General features: G+C 41.5%; 2 protein-coding genes across 3 annotated transcripts; both read right to left on the bottom strand.

The window, feature by feature from the left end:
- Positions 1-2,046: 2,046 nt before the first annotated feature.
- mfap3l (microfibril associated protein 3 like) lies at positions 2,047-8,010 on the bottom strand. 2 transcript variants are annotated; one of them, XM_015946430.3, is made up of 3 exons: positions 7,849-8,010; positions 6,404-6,797; positions 2,047-3,119 (listed from the first exon to the last, which is right to left on the bottom strand). In XM_015946430.3, the coding sequence occupies exons 2-3, from the start codon at positions 6,675-6,677 to the stop codon at positions 2,275-2,277; spliced, it is 1,119 nt and encodes a 372-aa protein (XP_015801916.1). In that variant the 5' UTR covers positions 6,678-6,797; positions 7,849-8,010; the 3' UTR covers positions 2,047-2,274. The 2 variants fall into 2 exon arrangements, with proteins under 2 accessions (XP_015801916.1, XP_015801915.1); XM_015946429.3 differs by having other exon boundaries at positions 7,703-7,905.
- A 1,928-nt stretch (positions 8,011-9,938) lies between these two features.
- aadat (aminoadipate aminotransferase) lies at positions 9,939-17,103 on the bottom strand. The gene is made up of 14 exons (XM_015946427.3): positions 17,028-17,103; positions 16,143-16,214; positions 15,617-15,785; positions 15,366-15,498; positions 13,916-13,990; positions 13,613-13,822; positions 13,466-13,531; positions 13,307-13,389; positions 12,970-13,066; positions 12,584-12,645; positions 12,403-12,467; positions 11,199-11,305; positions 10,742-10,843; positions 9,939-10,656 (listed from the first exon to the last, which is right to left on the bottom strand). Exons 2-14 carry the CDS (start codon positions 16,207-16,209, stop codon positions 10,615-10,617), a joined length of 1,278 nt encoding a protein of 425 aa, XP_015801913.3. The 5' UTR covers positions 16,210-16,214; positions 17,028-17,103; the 3' UTR covers positions 9,939-10,614.
- Positions 17,104-17,245: the final 142 nt, after the last annotated feature.

The raw sequence follows: 17,245 nt of genomic DNA, 5'->3' as shown, positions 1-17,245 counted from the left end.
ACTCTTAAGTTTAAGGTTTTTTTTTTCAGCTGACAGCTGGTTAATATAATTTTTATATGACTTTAAAATGTGATTAAAATAAACTGAAGATTATTTCCAATACTTTGGAGGTTAACACAAATATACAGCATCTACCTCTGATAGATCTGATTATCTGAGCGAGGAAGCTGAACTCCAGCTCTAAATCTAATCAGCAAAGCAGCCAGACATGATGGAGCTAGAAGAGACAAAGTGTCTCAGGTTTCACATCCATCATTCATGCCTCAGGCTGCTAGTGACGGTCCTCTCAGGTTCCTGTCTAGCCGTCCTTCTCAAACATGTCATCCAGATTAAAACCTACGAATGATAAATGTTGATACATTTGAAACTTGAGGAAAAGATTGTTCTTTCAACATTACATATCTTCTATTTGTCCTTTTCTTCTCTTATCTCTGTGACAAGCGATAGTCTTGTTGTCATGACTACGATTTCCCTTACAAAACATGCAAGCTTGAATGACCAGCACTCCTCACTGGAGCTTTAGTTTTTTCACTGCATTCATCAAGTTAGGTCTAGACGTTGGATCTAATGTCCTGTCCTTTGCTAGATTGTCCCTATTTAAATTTAGAACACTGGGTCAAAGAGGAGTTTGTCTGCCCAATAACTGCAAAACAAACCCAACTCCACCTCCATGCTTTCAACTTTAATCTCACGGGGCTGCAACTGTTTGCAACAGGATGTTAGTTGTCTTGGAATGTTGTCGAGGATTCCTCAGTTTTCTTACGAGTCAATGTGGGCTCTAGAACTCATCATGTTGTGTCCTTGGGCAAGACACTTAACCCACCTTACCTGCTGGTGGTGGTCGGAGGGACCGGTGGTGCCTGTGCTCGGCAGCCTCGCCTCTGTCAGTGTGCCCCAGGGCAGCTGCATCGTAGCTCATCCCCACCAGTGTGTGAATGTGTGTGTGAATGGACGAATGATACACTGTAGTGTAAAGCGCTTTGGAGTCCTTACTCTGAGAGGCGCTATACAAGTGCGGGTCATTTATCATGTAGGACTCTTCTCAATTTAGTTAAAGAGCAAGTCACCCCCTACCAGATTCTTACTCAACTCCCACTTCCTGTTTGAAAAATGCAACAAATGCTGTTGCCTAGCAGACCGAGAGGGTGGAGCCGCTAACAAATACACACTCATGACATTGTGACATCATAATGTACCATCTAACATCATAGTGTACCTCTTAGCACTGCATTTGAATTTAAATCTGCTGTCGCCATTGGCTGAGTTTTTACCTGACGACGGTGCAACACCGACGGTTTTAGGCAGAATATTTAAATTTTAACTAAGATGCACTAAAGTGCAGAATTATTGACTACACGTGTCTGCAGCACGATCAGACACTCATTTATACAGTTTATCAGCAAAAAAATGTTAATTTGGAGTGACTTGCTCTTTAAGTCAGAAAGTGGCATCCATAGTGACACTTTGTGGCTTCAAATGCATCATATACTGTACAGGGTTAATAAACATTCACACCATTACGCAATTTTCTTAGAGCACAGCACTTGCATTTTATTCCACTACAAAGAGAGAGCACCAGTAAGAAGCAGAATAGTGTCCAGCTCGTCTCCACCACAGACGGAGGTTTTAGCAAAGCAGAGGGAGAAACACAAGGAGTCTTTTAGGTCCCAGAACAGGATGTCACACATCTCCACGTTCCACCTTAACATGCAAGAGCTTCTGCAGAAGGGTTGGACGTGTGTTTTAACCTAAAACAGCAGTTTTTAACTGAAGATTGTTTACAAACAGGAGAAATCAAAGTACTCCACACGGGGGTAATAATACTTAACTTAAATAAATATCAAAGGAGACTCCACCCAGAAGTGTGTCTAAACAGGAAAAGCACTTTTTCACAATCAAGCTAGTTCTGATGCTTCATCAGGCTGGCATGCAGCTGTAGGCTTTAGCAGGACGTTGGACGACATCAGAGCAGCGGAGATAGTAGAAAAACATCTAACAATATAAGAAACTAACAGCTCCCAAAGCCAGAACTCCTCCTGTAACAGACTCCACTCATTAATAAAGACTGCTTTGTGTACATTCAAGCATAAAGACCCAGAGACAGAAGAAGAGCGGTCTACAGAGCTTCTGTTTTCTCCAGAGCAGATTAAGAGATTAAGTTGAAGTTAAATCAAGTCTGATTGTTTCTTTCCAAAAACGAGAAATGAAAATGTTTGGTGGACCTCTGTGGTCTTCAAGTGGAGGTGCATAGCAGGATACTTCCTCAGAGTTTCGTCACACATGGCTTTCATAAAACACCTGGCAGGGAGGGCTCTGATGAGCTGGTCTTTCCTCCTCCGCCTCACTCTGCTCCTCACATTGAGGAGGTGGTGTGGAGGTCTCCGGCTGCTGAGGGGCTTCCACACCGCAGTAGTCTCTGGGAGAGAGCGGCGGGTGGATCGACGCCTGGATGGCGATGTGCTGCGGCTGCTCGTGGACAGAAGAGTTGTCCGAGTCGGCAGCAGGGGACTCGCTGCGCTCTCTCTCCCTTACCTGCAGGATGGTGAATACGTCCCTCACCCCAAGGGAGGGAATACGGCCCGGTAAGTCAGGGGCGTGCCTGACGAAGGTGTGCCTCATCTCCTCCACCCCGACCACTTCCAGGATCTCCTCCATAAAGGTGCGGCAGTTCATGATGAGCGGTGGCAGCGGGATGCTGCGCGCCAGCTCCTCGATGTACCGGGCGAACTCCATGGTCTTGAACTGTGTTACCTTGGCCAGCTCCAGCGTTTTGGCTGAGGTGATGATGGGGATTCTCTTGGCGATCTCAAAGGCCTTCTGGAGCTTCTCTGCGCCCTCGGTGCGGAAGAACTCGTTGATGGCTTTCTCGGTCTTCTTCAGGTGGCTGCTCATCATGCACAGGCGCGTGACATTCAAGATCATGATGATGGTGAAGGTAACCAGACACACTACCATGTAATACACGCCCATGTCGCCCTTGGTGAAGACCACGCGCAGGGTCACTGTGCAGTTGGAGCTGCCATGGATGTTTGACGCCATGCAGGTGTACTTCCCGCGGTCTGAAAACTCAATGCTGGTGATGTTGAGGATGCCATCATCCAGCAGCCACCACTTCCCTTCTGGAGACACACAAAAGATCAATGAGATAGCTTTGTGACTAGTTTGCACATTTTGACAGAACGTATTTAATTAAAAACTCTTAGTATTGCTTTAATACTTTTAAGGCTACTGCCTTCAAACTGGTTTTAGTGATTCTTGAGCCAGAAACTTGATTAACATCCTACTGGACAGCACCCTGTGGTCCTCTGCTGACTAAAAACTGCACTTAATAGTTTTGTGGGTTAGGTTGAAACACCAGTGGGACGTCTCTGCCTGCTTTACAGCAATAGCTATTTACTATTCAGTTGCTTAAATAAAGTTTTTTCAGTTCCCCGAAATGTCAGTAAAACAAGCAAAAGAATAATAATTGTGCTTTTTATGTTGGTATCATGGCTACATTACTTCACTTGATCAGCATGAGACTTGAGATAAGCAGCTGAGGTTTTATTGAAAATATGCATCAACGAGTTTGTGTTTCAATGTTGGAATGAAAAAAATAAACAGTTGTGTGAGACTCATCTAATCACACATATATATATATATATATATGAACATTTTTACAAACTCAAGCATATCACTTTGCATTTTTAAATCTTGTGGAAAAAGATTACATGTGCAAAAATTACTTGTGCTAAATGACAAAAGCATGCAGTGTTTCCTCATTTAGAGTCTGAGTATTAACAGTATTGTAAACTACATAGCAAATAACTAACAATCATTTTTCTGAGCTAAGAAATACTCCAGAAAACAGAGTATAACATTTCAAAAACAAGATAAAACATGTTAATAACTGAGCTTTTAAACGTGACAGGAGGACGGCTGACTGCAGCTCTGGTGCTTCTAATCCAGCTCTTTGACCTTAAACCACTTCAAACAATCTCAGACGTTGCCAGGAGGGTTTGACATCCTCGGGCTGTACGGTTATTCAAATTTGTTTTCCATTTTCCATTTTAGCTCTATAAACAACCCAAAAAAAGATTATTTCAATGTTTTCCTCACATTCCACTCTGAAAGCATGCTCTTATTTTGTCTTGCCTTTTGAACGAAGATGACAGAACAAGGGCAAAACACCCTGGCAACAAGCGAGTTTCGCCCAAAAAATATACCTTTATCTATCCATCACCCCCACACACTCTGTAGAACAGCATTCAGTGAAGTTTTTACACATGGTTCTATTTCTAAGCATAAACACTAATAACATGTTGTCCTGTACACTGACTTCCTGTTTGGACATTCAGGCTTCTATAGAAGCTCTTCTCTGCTTTTATAGCAACCATTCCCATATTCTTACAGAAAAGGAACAATGACTGGAGCAAACTGGTCAATTAACATAATTTAATAAGTGCAAACAAAAAGAACCAACGTTTTGACAAAAAAATGTCTTCTCATCAGGTGCTGCTGTCGTCTTCCTGCTTAAATATACATGCAGAAGCCAGAGGGGAAACAGAGACTGGCCTGCCTCTGTTCTCTCTGAGCTGTCCCACACACATGAACTGATTCAGGCAGGGCACATGGGCGAATTCTCTGTATCAAGAGTGTGCAGCACTGCATCCTTTGAACTGAGGCAGCTCTCCTCTCTGCCTCCGTTCTCACTGAAAATGGAAGTGCCCACCCTGCCCACATGTCTCTGCTTAACTCATTACCTGCCAATAACGACTAAAGTCGTCATTTGCATTTTTTTACTGTGTGGGCGTCAGAACAAGCCCCCTCACCATGAAAACAAACATCTCATTTCTAAAGCCAATCTTCATCCGCGTACGTCACATGTCACGTGACCAGGATGCAGAAAATCCATGTGTTAGGAGATTGTTTTGGGCTGCTGCTGCTGTAAAAAGTGAGGCGCAAACCGGAAAAAGCTTCTGCCGATCACAATTCGACAAAGTATTATGAAAGAACGGATAACGCTCGAAACACGCCAATTCTCCCTGATGCAAGAAATGAGTCTGCTCTTTGTTTTGCTAGTTTTGGCGTTGACATCATCCTAGCGCGCAACGTTCTGCGACTCTTAAAAAAACAGTAAAAACGCTGGAAAAACGCTGGCAGCGAAGGGCTTTTCTGAATAGGAAACGGCTGGCAGTGAATGAGTTAAAACAACACGCTATAAAATCTCTTCTAAAATATGAAACTTCGGCCTTCAGGGTTTGAAAACCTTTGTGAAGAGATCACAGATCATTCTAAACATTCTCGTGTTGGAGGCATTACTTTACACTCTTATTTTGAAGAATCTAACCCCAAATGTTCTTTCAGTTTTCACTTGAAGTTAGGGATGTAATAAAATAATGATACACTGAAATACTGCGATACATTGGGTTATGATACCCAATCGATATTTAAAAGCAGTCTAAAGACTTTTACTGAGAATTTACATGCAAACGTTTAGTATTTCTTTTGTGAGGTGCAATTCAAACTCGGACTGCTAAGTGGCAGCTGTTTTTACAAAAGCCTTCATTCTGACGGAACAAGATCTTATAATACTGGATGTGACTGGCCTGAGTTTTCTAATTTACTTCAGACTTAAAAACTGCTAATATTTTCTTGCTTTTAGTATTGCAAATTTATTATTTCATGTCTCTTGTACTGCGATATTTATCGTATCGCCAGAATCATGCCAATTCACACCCTCTATTTTTCAGCAGTCACAAAGCCAAATAATTAATAGTTTTATCCCACAGGCAGCAACTCCTCCTCCTTCTTTGAAATAGCTGTAAGATTAGGCTAAAACAAAAACTCTTCTGGTGATTTCTGCCCTACAATCACAAATAACTTCCCACGCTGGTATACTCAGGAGATGAAAATGCCTGCAGGAAATACACCAGACCGACTCACTGCATCCCACCCATCTGCCTTTCCAGAGGAAACAGGGGTTTCTAATTATATTTCCACTACCGGATCTTGTGATCTGACTGATGTGCTGCCTACTAGTACAAGGAAGATTGACCCCCCCCACCCCCATCCCGCTGACCCAGTTTGGTAAAACCAGCTTCTGCAGGTGTTTACAGCAGGGAAAGTTGAGCCTCTAATTATAATTAGTAACCCTGAGGGAAAAGCTCTGTGGGTGAACACGGCGTTCTGGATTTTTAGGTTGTTACAACAAAGCTACCTCTCCTTACTCTGACAGCAGGTTTCAACAAGCGGCATCGTCATAACAAATCCTCCTTAACTCCTTCACTCTATTGAAGGTGGCTCAAATAAATACTCTGGAAATCTGCCTAGCAACCAGGAAAGAAGCTGCCTGAAGTTATTTCACTAACAAAACCCTGAAACCTTTGTGTATTTGCAGCAGATTGAAGTAAGTGTTCCTTACCGCTCATCTCTGTGTTAAGGCGTTCTCCGTGAGAGTTGAACCACTGAATGTTGGGAAATGGGTCACCAGTGACATTGCAGTCGATCAGTGCACAGCTCCCCTCATGAGCGATGATCTGGTTTACGTTTGTGAACACAACAGGGACAAACCCGCCGTGTGTCACGTTGCTGTTCTCTGTTTGGTTTTCGGCCCCAACGGTCCAGGAGGTGGTGAGAGACACCAGGACGAGAAGAACGTACCCGCCGCAGTGCATTTTCATAAAGTGCTGGTGCATCACCCAAGGTGAAAAGAGACAGCGTCATTCCTTCTTGATGTCCATCTTGCAAGCTGGCTGGCTATCTTCTGATGCTGGAAAGGCAGTTTGGTGTTGAGTTCTGAGGTGGCAAACATCTCACTGTAGGAACAAAGTGATGGATGTGTGTTAAAAACAGAGGGGACAGTAAAACAGTCTGAATAGAGATGAAACAACTGATAAAACGTTTATTTTGTGGCATCTTTGCACAGTAGCTAAATAGGATGGCTGACATGGGTCAGAACTACAAACATGATGGCAGTAGATGTGTCAATAACAAACTAGTTATTCAGCTAGCATAAATGCTACAACAGCATTGATGGAAACAAAGCCACGGTATGCTGCTGAAGTTCGCCTCTGATTTTGGTTAAAGGCCCGTTCCACTGCATTTCTCGTTTGGAGCCTTTCTGGTCGGCTTCTACGTGAAAAACTACGGCATGTGAATCATATTCTAAACACGCTAAAAGCTCTTGCGTGACTTAAAAGGGTATGTTTCTGTGTTTATTTGGCATCTAGAACTAGTCCTAAATGTCTTTAATATTCATAAATTTGGAAAATTACTAATTATTAACATAGCAGCTGTTAAAGGTTGAAAGAAACTGAGCGGAATCGCCACTTAAGCCAAATTCCAAACCGTAAGCGAACTTTAGCATCGTCACATAACGGAGCGGTGCTCCGGCTCCGTCTACTAACTGGTTCACGTCGGTGACACACATTCATTTTACTCTAATACATCAGTAATTTCAGTGCTTACAATTATCTATCATGAATACAAGAGAAAGTTATCAAAATGACCATTAATGCTATTTCATCTTAACAAAACAATTTAACACTCGGGCGTGTGGATGCAGCTAATTGCTGGAACGCGGTTTCATACATAAGCACCAACAAACTGTTGACAGAGACAGCTTCTTTCCTCAGAAGCGCTACATTGTGATTAAATTCAGCCAATATGACACCAAGTAATAATCACTGCATAAAAACATTAAAGCGCTTCATTTACTCACGAAAAACGTAGCTTGTCTAACGTTTCCTTCTGTCAGCGAGAGCCGAGAGGACCCGCAAACGGCCAACTCAGCATCGCTGGCAGCCGGTGAAAAATTCCCCCAAAACCCACTTCCCTGTTGACAAAACCCACATTTAATGTACGTACATCACAGTTTGTCGCCATTTACACGTCGATGTTTAATTTAGTCCTGCAGGACCTCCATCCTCCTCCTACAGAGAGCTAGGTCTGTAGTCTATTTGAAGCAAACACCGCCTGTGCGGGGATTACACACCGCCCAGCTGGTTGGGCTGCGCTGCCTCTGCAATCATTACCACTGGACTTTCTGTTGGTTTATTCCATTTTTTATCCTAACTTTCCACATTTTATCAAAATCTTGAAAAAACTCCATATTTAGAAGTTACAGATTTATAGCCTCGCCTGCCAGACTCGTCCTCTGTTTAATTCTTCACAGAGAACAATGCTTCCCATGAGAAAACAAAGGGCTGGCTGGCCAGGCTAACATATTTAAACCCAGTCTCCACACATCTAACGTTAAACAGACATTTTCACGTGCTTTTTTGTCTTGTCAAAAATATAAATAATATTTTAATTTTAAAAACGGCTTCATGAACAGCCTTTGTTTGGAGAAAGAGTTTACGCCTTCAGGACTAATAAGCTAATGACTAGTCTGAAAAACAGTGGATTGTGGCCATCTTTTAACAATTGTATAGCAGTTTGTGCAACACAGGATAATGAAAAAAAATTGGATGTTTTTGTGTGTGTGTGTGTGTGTGTGTGGGGGGGGGGGTGTTAAAATACTACTTCCCGATAGACTTAACCCCTAGAGGAAGAGAAAGCGCTCCATTTTGCTGCTGATAAGGATATTTTTTCCTGTGTTCTATTTACCGCAGAAGCTGGAACTTGAACAAGAGAAACGCATCACACCTGAGTTAACAATGTCAGTTGGAAAGTCAGGAATCCAGTATGGATGCATGTTTTCCTTTTAGGTTTATGAATACCGGTAGTTTTATTTGCAGCCGGAGCTAAATGGCATTTATTCTATTAAAGGGGACATGTTATAAAAACTCACCTTTTGCATTCTTTTGTGCTGCCACTTGGGTCTCCACTGCCTCTATGAACACTCTGAACATGGAGGGGAAAAAACCTGTCCATCCATTTTCTGTCAGTGGTTTTAGAAACTATATGCCTAAAACAAGCTGTTTCAAAAAGTCCCTATTTATGATGTCACAAATGGGGTAGAATTAAGCCACCTCTCACCTCTCCAGGCTGAAGGAGCAGCGGCTCTACTCCAAGCCCCTTCCAGATATGTAGCTTGAGTGGGGCAGAGGTGGGCGAGGCTAGCTCCAGATTGTTTTCTTAAAGTGACAGAGCCCTGAAATGGCTCATTCTGGAAAGTACTGAAAATGGCTAAATTAAAATTGCTGAAATCATTTGATATGAGAGGGATTTTATGCAAAGAACTTCATAAACATGTTTAGAATTGACCAAAACCCCTTGCAAATGTCCAAAGTATCCCTTTACTTGTCTTTGTCTCTGAGGTGTATTTTTACGGGATATTTGTTCAGGCTGACCTTGAGCTTTCCCAAGCTCAAAGACCAAAAACGCTGCTCACAAAGGAGCTGTTTAATTTCATGGAGCTGCACCTGGCCTGCTGTGTCTGCATTAACATGACATACAGCAACATATAAATGGACAGTGGGTGAACGCCATTCAATCTGAGAGGCCGCCTTTTGAAAAGGGACTGAAAGTGGACCTCTGCTGCTGCTGCAACACGATTCTAGGAAAAAGATAAAGGCAGAATACTAAAGCACCTGTAAACAGAGGGCGAGTCAGCGGGACTGGATAAGTAACCTTGAAGTCTAAAAAATCAGCAGACGCTCAATAACTGAGCCGATAATGTCTCATCTATTAATAAAACAGTGGATATTAAAGGGCATGTGAGGAGTTTCTCGTGTTCGGGGCAAAGCAAAGAGTCTAATGGTCCTTATTAGGGCTTTTTCTTGTTCTTTTTTGACTGTGTATTGCAGAATTTCTTTGCTCCGCCTCCCTGACCTTATTATCTTTCACAGATGAGTGTTTCTGTTGAACACAAACACTTCTGAGAAACACCAAAGAGCTACACGGGAGCCCAACATGGAGAAAATCTGAAGAAAAAAGAAAGAAACAGATGGACCCAGCTGCTCTCAGCATGTTGTGTCATGTGATCGCCAGCCATTAAAAACAGCTGCTGAGGATTACTTTAATAAAAATCTGTATTTTTCTCTTGAACAAACTCACATGTCTTTTTTTAAACATTTCCATCACTGATTACATCTCAATAAAGGAATCTGAAATAACAAAGAGAATTACCACAACCTCCTAATAATTTAAATAAGACAGAATAATGAACAGGAGCTTTCTGATGTAGATACATAACTCCGTGTATCTGTGATGCAGTGATTTGATAACCTCAACCAGTAAAGTGCTAATACACGGAGTATTGTTTGTATTTATCTTGTTTGTGGCAGGCATGTCTGTGTAGCTAATCCGTACTAAATGTGAGATTCCCAAAAGTTGGGGAACAGAACTCCTGAAATCAAATACGAAAAAAATAATATATATTTTGAATATCTTCAATAATAATATAATCTAATAATGAGGAGCTCAAAATAAAAATTACAGAAAATCTATTTGAGTAGAATCTTGAAATACATTTTATAAACCCAAAGTAAAAAAAACATGATTGCTTTTACTTATTTAGACATTAATTAGATAAAACATCTGTTTAAGTAGAGCAGCAAGATCTGTTTTTGGTTCATTGTCAAAAGGTATACATTCACATGAACACCCGAATACTAAAAAAAATGCATTTTTGGTTAAAACCCTTAAAATAAAAAATGTATAATTCAAAAAGAAGACCTCGCCAAGTCATCACAAAGCTTCTCTGATGAGTAGAGCCAGTCTTCTGAAAGCCTGTGGACAGAATGGAGACATCCCAGTCAGCTGACAACTGTGTCTGTTTTTTGTCCCTTTTAGTGCCCCGTATTTGTGTTTTTACCTCATCGATCTGCTCAGGTGTGGACAAGGAAAAGGCTGCTCTGACGTAGGGACACGGCTCGCCGCTGTTGATCATGAAAACGCCTCCGGGAACCAGCAGCACCTTTAATCAACACAAACACGCGTCTACACAACTATAGCAGACTGAACTGGAGTTTCTTTGGTTTAATGAAACAAAGAGGACTTTATATGCTTTGTGAGTGTGTGTGTGTGTGGGGGTTTGAATTCTCAGGATTCATGAGAGACTTTGGAAAAGCCTGACTGCATCCACTGGTGGTGAAACAAAGCTAACTAGTCAGTTTTAAACACTTTCGTGTGTGTGTATGTGTGTGTGTAGGAGGGGAAACTGGCAGTGTGAGCACTGCTGTCTACACGCAGAGAAACAAAACCTTCCTCTGCCCTGTAGGCCCAGAAATACCTCCACCTGCTACAGGAGGACAGCAGGTGGCTGTTATTACCTCTTTCTCCAAAGCTTTCTCCATGATGAGCTGCTGGGTGTCAGCTACGCCCTTCAGTTTCATCCACAGGAACATGCCCGCTGATGGAGGGTGCCACTCTGCCAGATCTACACACCAACACAAGTCAGTTTGTACTCAAAACATCACAGATCATCAAAAACCTTAATGGGAGTAAACTAGCTCTGATGACTCAGTAAAGCTTAGTACGTAGCATTTTTCAGTTACGGCTATTTGGATCAAATCTGGAAAACAACATCATGTGCAATCTCTCAGGATCTTGCGCAATTCATTAGAGCTCCAACACCAGCTGAGAGAAAAAGTAGAGGCAGTGTTTGCTCAGCCAAGGGAAAATAATAATAATAATAATAATAATAATTGATACAGCTATGAAAAAAACTGTAATTTTCACCCAAAAAAATCAGAAGTGTTCAGTGCAGGCTCCTGATTGGACCTGTAACGCTGGTGTGGATCTGTGAAAACACACTCCAGAGTTTGGATTAGTTTGGATGAGTGAGTGTCACGTTTCACCACCAGGCTGCTTCCCATTATACTTTTCCTCAACAAACAGAAGTGATTCAGCGGGATAAACAAATGCAGGGACTTCATCTGTGGCAGCATCTGGTATCGACTGTTGATGGCTTTTATAACAGCTTTGGATATTTGTCTGTAGTTTCTTCTGGGTTGTCTGAACAGGAATGTTGTACGTTCATGCATGTCAGCTACTGACTGAAGAACAGGAATGCTACAGAGTCCCTAGGGGTGGTGGGTAAAAGAAAAAAGTCGGCATCTTGTGTGCACTAGACATTATCTCATGCACACTTGATAATATCTCATGCACACTTGATAATATCTCATGCACACTTGATAATATCTCATGTGCACCAGATAATATCTCATGTGCACCAGATAATATCTCATGTGCACCAGATAATATCTCATGTACAATAGGCACTGCATGAAATTTATTACACAATTTTTGTGCATCTGTGGTCCTTTTTTCATCTTAAAATTGATAAATAATTGTCTGAAGTACTTTTAAGTTTCTCAAACACACAGAAGTTGCAAAAAGGGTGTCTTCATAAATGTAAAGGTTAGTTGCAAATTTTCCTCATGCACAAACAAGAAAAACATGTGAGCTATATTATTAAAACAAAAACACCTGTTAGTGTAAAAATGTGTGTTCTGTGTTTTTGAGTCTACTAACCTTTGAGCCACTTTTCTGCAGAACATACCATAGCATCACGCTGCCTTTTGTAAAATTCTATCACCCTGTTGGAGGAAAACAAACCTGAAGCAGAGATGTTTGCTCTCGAATTAACTACAGACGTCATAATACCTTATTCTTTCCCAGATGAGTCAAACCAGTCATGCAGGAAGTATCGTACCTGTCTATGTGCTGGAGAAATCCCTCTTGTTCCCAGTCGTGCAGCAAGTGAGATACCATGAGCTGAAAGGAAGCACAACATCCTGGTTATAAACCTCCAAGTCTGAGATGTGGGCAACAGAACCTGGAACGATAAAAATGAATATTCTGGGACGACGCTGCTCCCTGCTGCTGCTGTCAGGTTTCTGCCCACTTTCTGCTCCACAGACCCCTTTAAGGTGCTGTGTTATCACTGTGATGAGCAAATACATATTTATCTATCTTTAAATTAGCACGTTTTGCATCAAAATTTAATCTGAATAGGAAAGTGGGACACAAGCTCACTGGGATGCAAAACTTTGATTTCACCATTTAAAAATCAGGAGCCAAAACTGAAGCTTTAGTTACTTGTGTGAAAGTGCTGGTGTGCATCGTGGAGGCCTGGATGTGCAGAACGATCCGGTCCACTAGAGGTTTTGGGCCGGTCACGAAGCCTATCCTCAGGCTGAAAACACACACACACACACACACACACACACACACACACACACACACACACACACACACACACACACACACACACACACACAGTAAGCATAAATAATTGTATCTGACAAAATAACAAATAATTTAGGTGACAATTCATTTAAATATGTGTATTATTTAAAAGCAGGTGGCTTTATTTCAGATAAAGAGAAAAAAACAAACATATAGACACAGAAATGAAGCTTTTTCAGATGCTCACCCTGATGACAGGATCTTAGAGAAGGAGTCCGTCCTGATGATCCTCCCATCAACGTCCATAGAGAGGAACGTTGGAGCCCATGGCTGCCGTGCGAAGAGGACATTTCAGGACTTTTTTGTGTGTTTTAAACCCCTACAATCTAACAGAAACCGTTCATACCTTATCAAACTGCAGAAAGTAGTAGGGGTCGTCCTCGATGATGAGCATGTCGTACAGTCGGGCCAGCTGTGGAGCAACTGAGTAGTTTTAGAATAGGTCTGATGATTCAAAAGAAAGGTGATACAGTTATCTAGGACCCTGCCTAACCTCGTAGACGTCCTTCTTCCTCTCGGCTGTCATGGAGGCTCCGGTGGGGTTTCCCCCGTTAGGAATGGTGTAGAGAATCCTGGGAACGCTGCTGCCGGGTTTGTGGACCTCTGATGGGTCCCAACGAGACAGAACCGTTTTCAGAGCCGTGGGGATGATGCCGTGCTGATCGCTGGGAACGTTTATTATGTTACACCCAAGAGGCTGGAGCTACAGACAGATACAGGGGTCAGAGTGGCATGTGAAGTGTGTGTGCATGCATGCGCGTGTGTGTGTGTGTGTGAGACATGATGAAGGACTTACAGCAGCAAGCGTGCCTGAATACGTGGGCGCATCCAAAAGAACATTGTCCCCGGGATTCACCAGCATCTCAAACACCTTCAAAAACAAAAATCAAACATAAGTTTGCTACTTTGCTTTGTCAAATCTAGCTTGTTTAAAGGTGCATTATGTAGAAACGAAGTAAAAATAACATCCTGTGGTAAAATTTGGTTAATGCAACCAATTGTCGGCGCTGCAGTATTAGCTCGCAGGAGACCCCCCCCCCCCCCTACACACACACACACACACACACTGATGGTACATTCCTCCTTCCTTTGTTTTGAAAGGAGAACACGAACAATCCCTGCAGCCAGCTGGATATGAAATATGTTTCAGTATAAACTTCCTTCCAAAATGACTCTTTTGGGATTTTCTCACTGTAAAATTCTCACTATATTCTTACATGCTGCACCTTTAAAGAGGCATGAAGTAAGACTGACATCCTGTGGTCAAATGATGGTACTGCAGCCCATGCATCAAAACAAACAAGTCTGCTCTGAGCAACTGTTGCCAGCTATGAATCAGCAATCGAGGTTCTAGATTACGAATTAAGACGAGTCATTGACAGTTAGCAGTAGGCCTGGGCCGATAACAAATTTTGCTGGACGATTTATTGTCCAACAAATTATTGATGATTTTTGTCGACATTACCAAGACCAAAATAACCACTCATGTAATGTTAATATAATAATGCAAGGACACCCTTCAAAATGCAACAAGTACACGTTTATTTAACATTAGAACCCGAACTTCTGAATAAATTAATAAATAAATACGTTTAAAAATATCAAACCAAAACCTATAAAATAGTCCCTGTCCCTCCAAATTAAAAAATACAATGGCCTATCCAGTGTCAATAACCAAAACTGCACTTCTATGATGATAATAAATAATAATAGAGTTGTACATTTCTAAACCACAATCTATTGAGGCTGGAAGAATTATTGACATCATTTTCATTTATTGTACAATTAATTTATTTATTGATTATCGTCCCAGCCCTAGTCAGCAGATTGGTAGATAAAAACATCTCACTGAGTTGTCGGTGATTGAAAAAGTAGCTTGAGATATTTTTAGAGCCAACTATTTATTTCTAATTCACCATTAGCATTGTTAGCTCAATATTAGCATCTAGACTTCTTCACCTGATGTCTGAGTAAAACAAAAGAAAGTTGTGGCTTCTTAGTGTTAAAAGAAATAACTTCAGGGTCGCTCATTTTACTGGCTAACATTCTGTCCACAACGCTTTGTGTGGAATTACAAATGCCAGAAAAACTGTGTTTTTGTGCAAATAAACACAATAAAATAATTAAACAAGACACTCTCTAAAGGAGCAGAGTTGCTATTGGAAGCAAATGTCAGTATTAAAATCCAAATCTTCTATCACAAACCAACATAGAACTGGATTAGTGAGCCGATACGGTGACGTTACCTTACAGAGTCCCTCCTGACTCCCCGTCGTCACACACATGTCCATCTGTCCCTTCTCAGGAGCGTAGTCTGCAGACGGCGGGCTGTGGAGGTTCTTCTGCAGGTTCTTCATCCACGTCAGCAGCTCGGGGATTCTACACAGGTGAAGATTTGCTCAGTCGCAACTTTGATGTTTTAAAAACAGATGGGTCTTTGATTTTATTAAAAGAATTTAGGTTCTTTAATTTTAGAAAGGAACAAACTTTCTCTCACCCATTAGAGGCAGAGTACTGCAGGGCCCTTTTAGTCACCACCTCATCAAAGTTGAGTGTTTGGCCATTCTTTAGTTGGATGGAAGCCGACTGGAAGGGGAAGGTGTTGGGATTCGGGGCTCCACCCGCCAGGGAGATCAGGGAGGGAGGGGAGCGCTGCTGCAGCTCAGCTTCACTCAGGAAACAGAAAAATCAGGAAAAGTTAGAAGATTCTGGAGTTAAATTTTCTATTTAGTTTAGCAGTTGCAACACTTGGAGGTCAGAATTTGTCCATGGATGACATGCTTGGCAAATTTTAGCAAAACGTCACACATGAACTGATGGATCAAATTAGACAATTCTGTGAAAATCCATCTTTAAAACTCTGCTCTGTTTGCAAATTTGTAATTTATCATTTTTATAATTATTTTTGGTTAATTATTAAAATGTTACAAATTAATCTTAAACTAGGATTACACAATTGGTGTGCGCACAGTTGTTACAAACTCATCAAGCTTCAGTTTGGGGGACTTGGAGGATATACTCACTCAGCATCCTGATTGGGGAGGGCTTTCTGGCTCCACTGACTGCTGTCAGAAACCGAGCGTAATTCATAATTCCTGAAAAAATTAGAAAGCATAAAGTTTTCAAAACACAATCATGTCGACATATTTTTTCCAACCGTTAACAACCTGTGGACTATTTACGCAAATTAGCATCCTCATGGAGTATTGGGATTACTAATGGTTATTTCTGTTCTGTTCATGTCTACTGCCTCCTGGTTGAGGATCTACAGGTGGCAAGGGCCAATTTTATTTTTCTATATTACTGTTAGCTATGTTATTACATAATTTAAAAATAAAATATATGTTTTTATTGTATGGGCGTTTCATTAACATTGCGCAACAAGTCGAGTTTAGTAAACAGTTTTTAAAATTGTTTATTGCTTTATGTCAGGCATCAAGGAGTTAAATCCTCTTACTTGCCACTGTTAAATACAACACGTTAAAATAGTTCAACTACAGGTGGGATTATGTGGATGTTTAAGTTTTTAACCATTACTATTATTATTCTGTTCCTTTAGTATGTCTGCACATGGGCGGCAATCACAATCAGCTCATGCTAGAAAGTATTGACTTAAATGACAACTAAACCGCACGATGCTCGGCCATCATGGAATAAACGCACTATTGAAACATGCGGTTTGTTTTACACGTGAACATAGATTACAGTAAGCATAAATCGTAAACAAAACTGTAGTAACAACCCGGGGGATTCGCGAACTACAGAGCCCCGCAGTGGTCAGAAGCTGAGTCTGTCACTAGAACTACATTAGTCGAGCTAAAAATAACAAAACAGCCACGTTTCTAATACCAAAAATTTGCCCAACAAAATTACTGTAGTCTGTAAAAATGGCTGTCGGTAATCCTTACCGCTTTCTTTCAGCTGCCGGGTGCTTCCCGTTTTGCCCGTTAGGCAGCAGCACCCACATAGCGCAGTTGACCAGGTTTGGTGTTGTGCTGAAAATAGTACCCCGTGCCGTGAGACGCCACTCCCTTGTATAACGATTATTAGAACGATTTCTTTCACAAATTAATTAAGTAAACGTTGAAATAGTGTACACCAATTCATGGTTAAATTTCTTTTATGA

This window comes from Nothobranchius furzeri, chromosome 2 (assembly GCF_043380555.1).
Source record: "Nothobranchius furzeri strain GRZ-AD chromosome 2, NfurGRZ-RIMD1, whole genome shotgun sequence".
In the NCBI taxonomy this organism is placed as follows: Eukaryota; Metazoa; Chordata; class Actinopteri; order Cyprinodontiformes; family Nothobranchiidae; genus Nothobranchius; species Nothobranchius furzeri.
The sequence above is the reverse complement of the archived record's forward strand: the minus strand, read 5'-3'. Positions and strand labels throughout refer to the sequence as shown.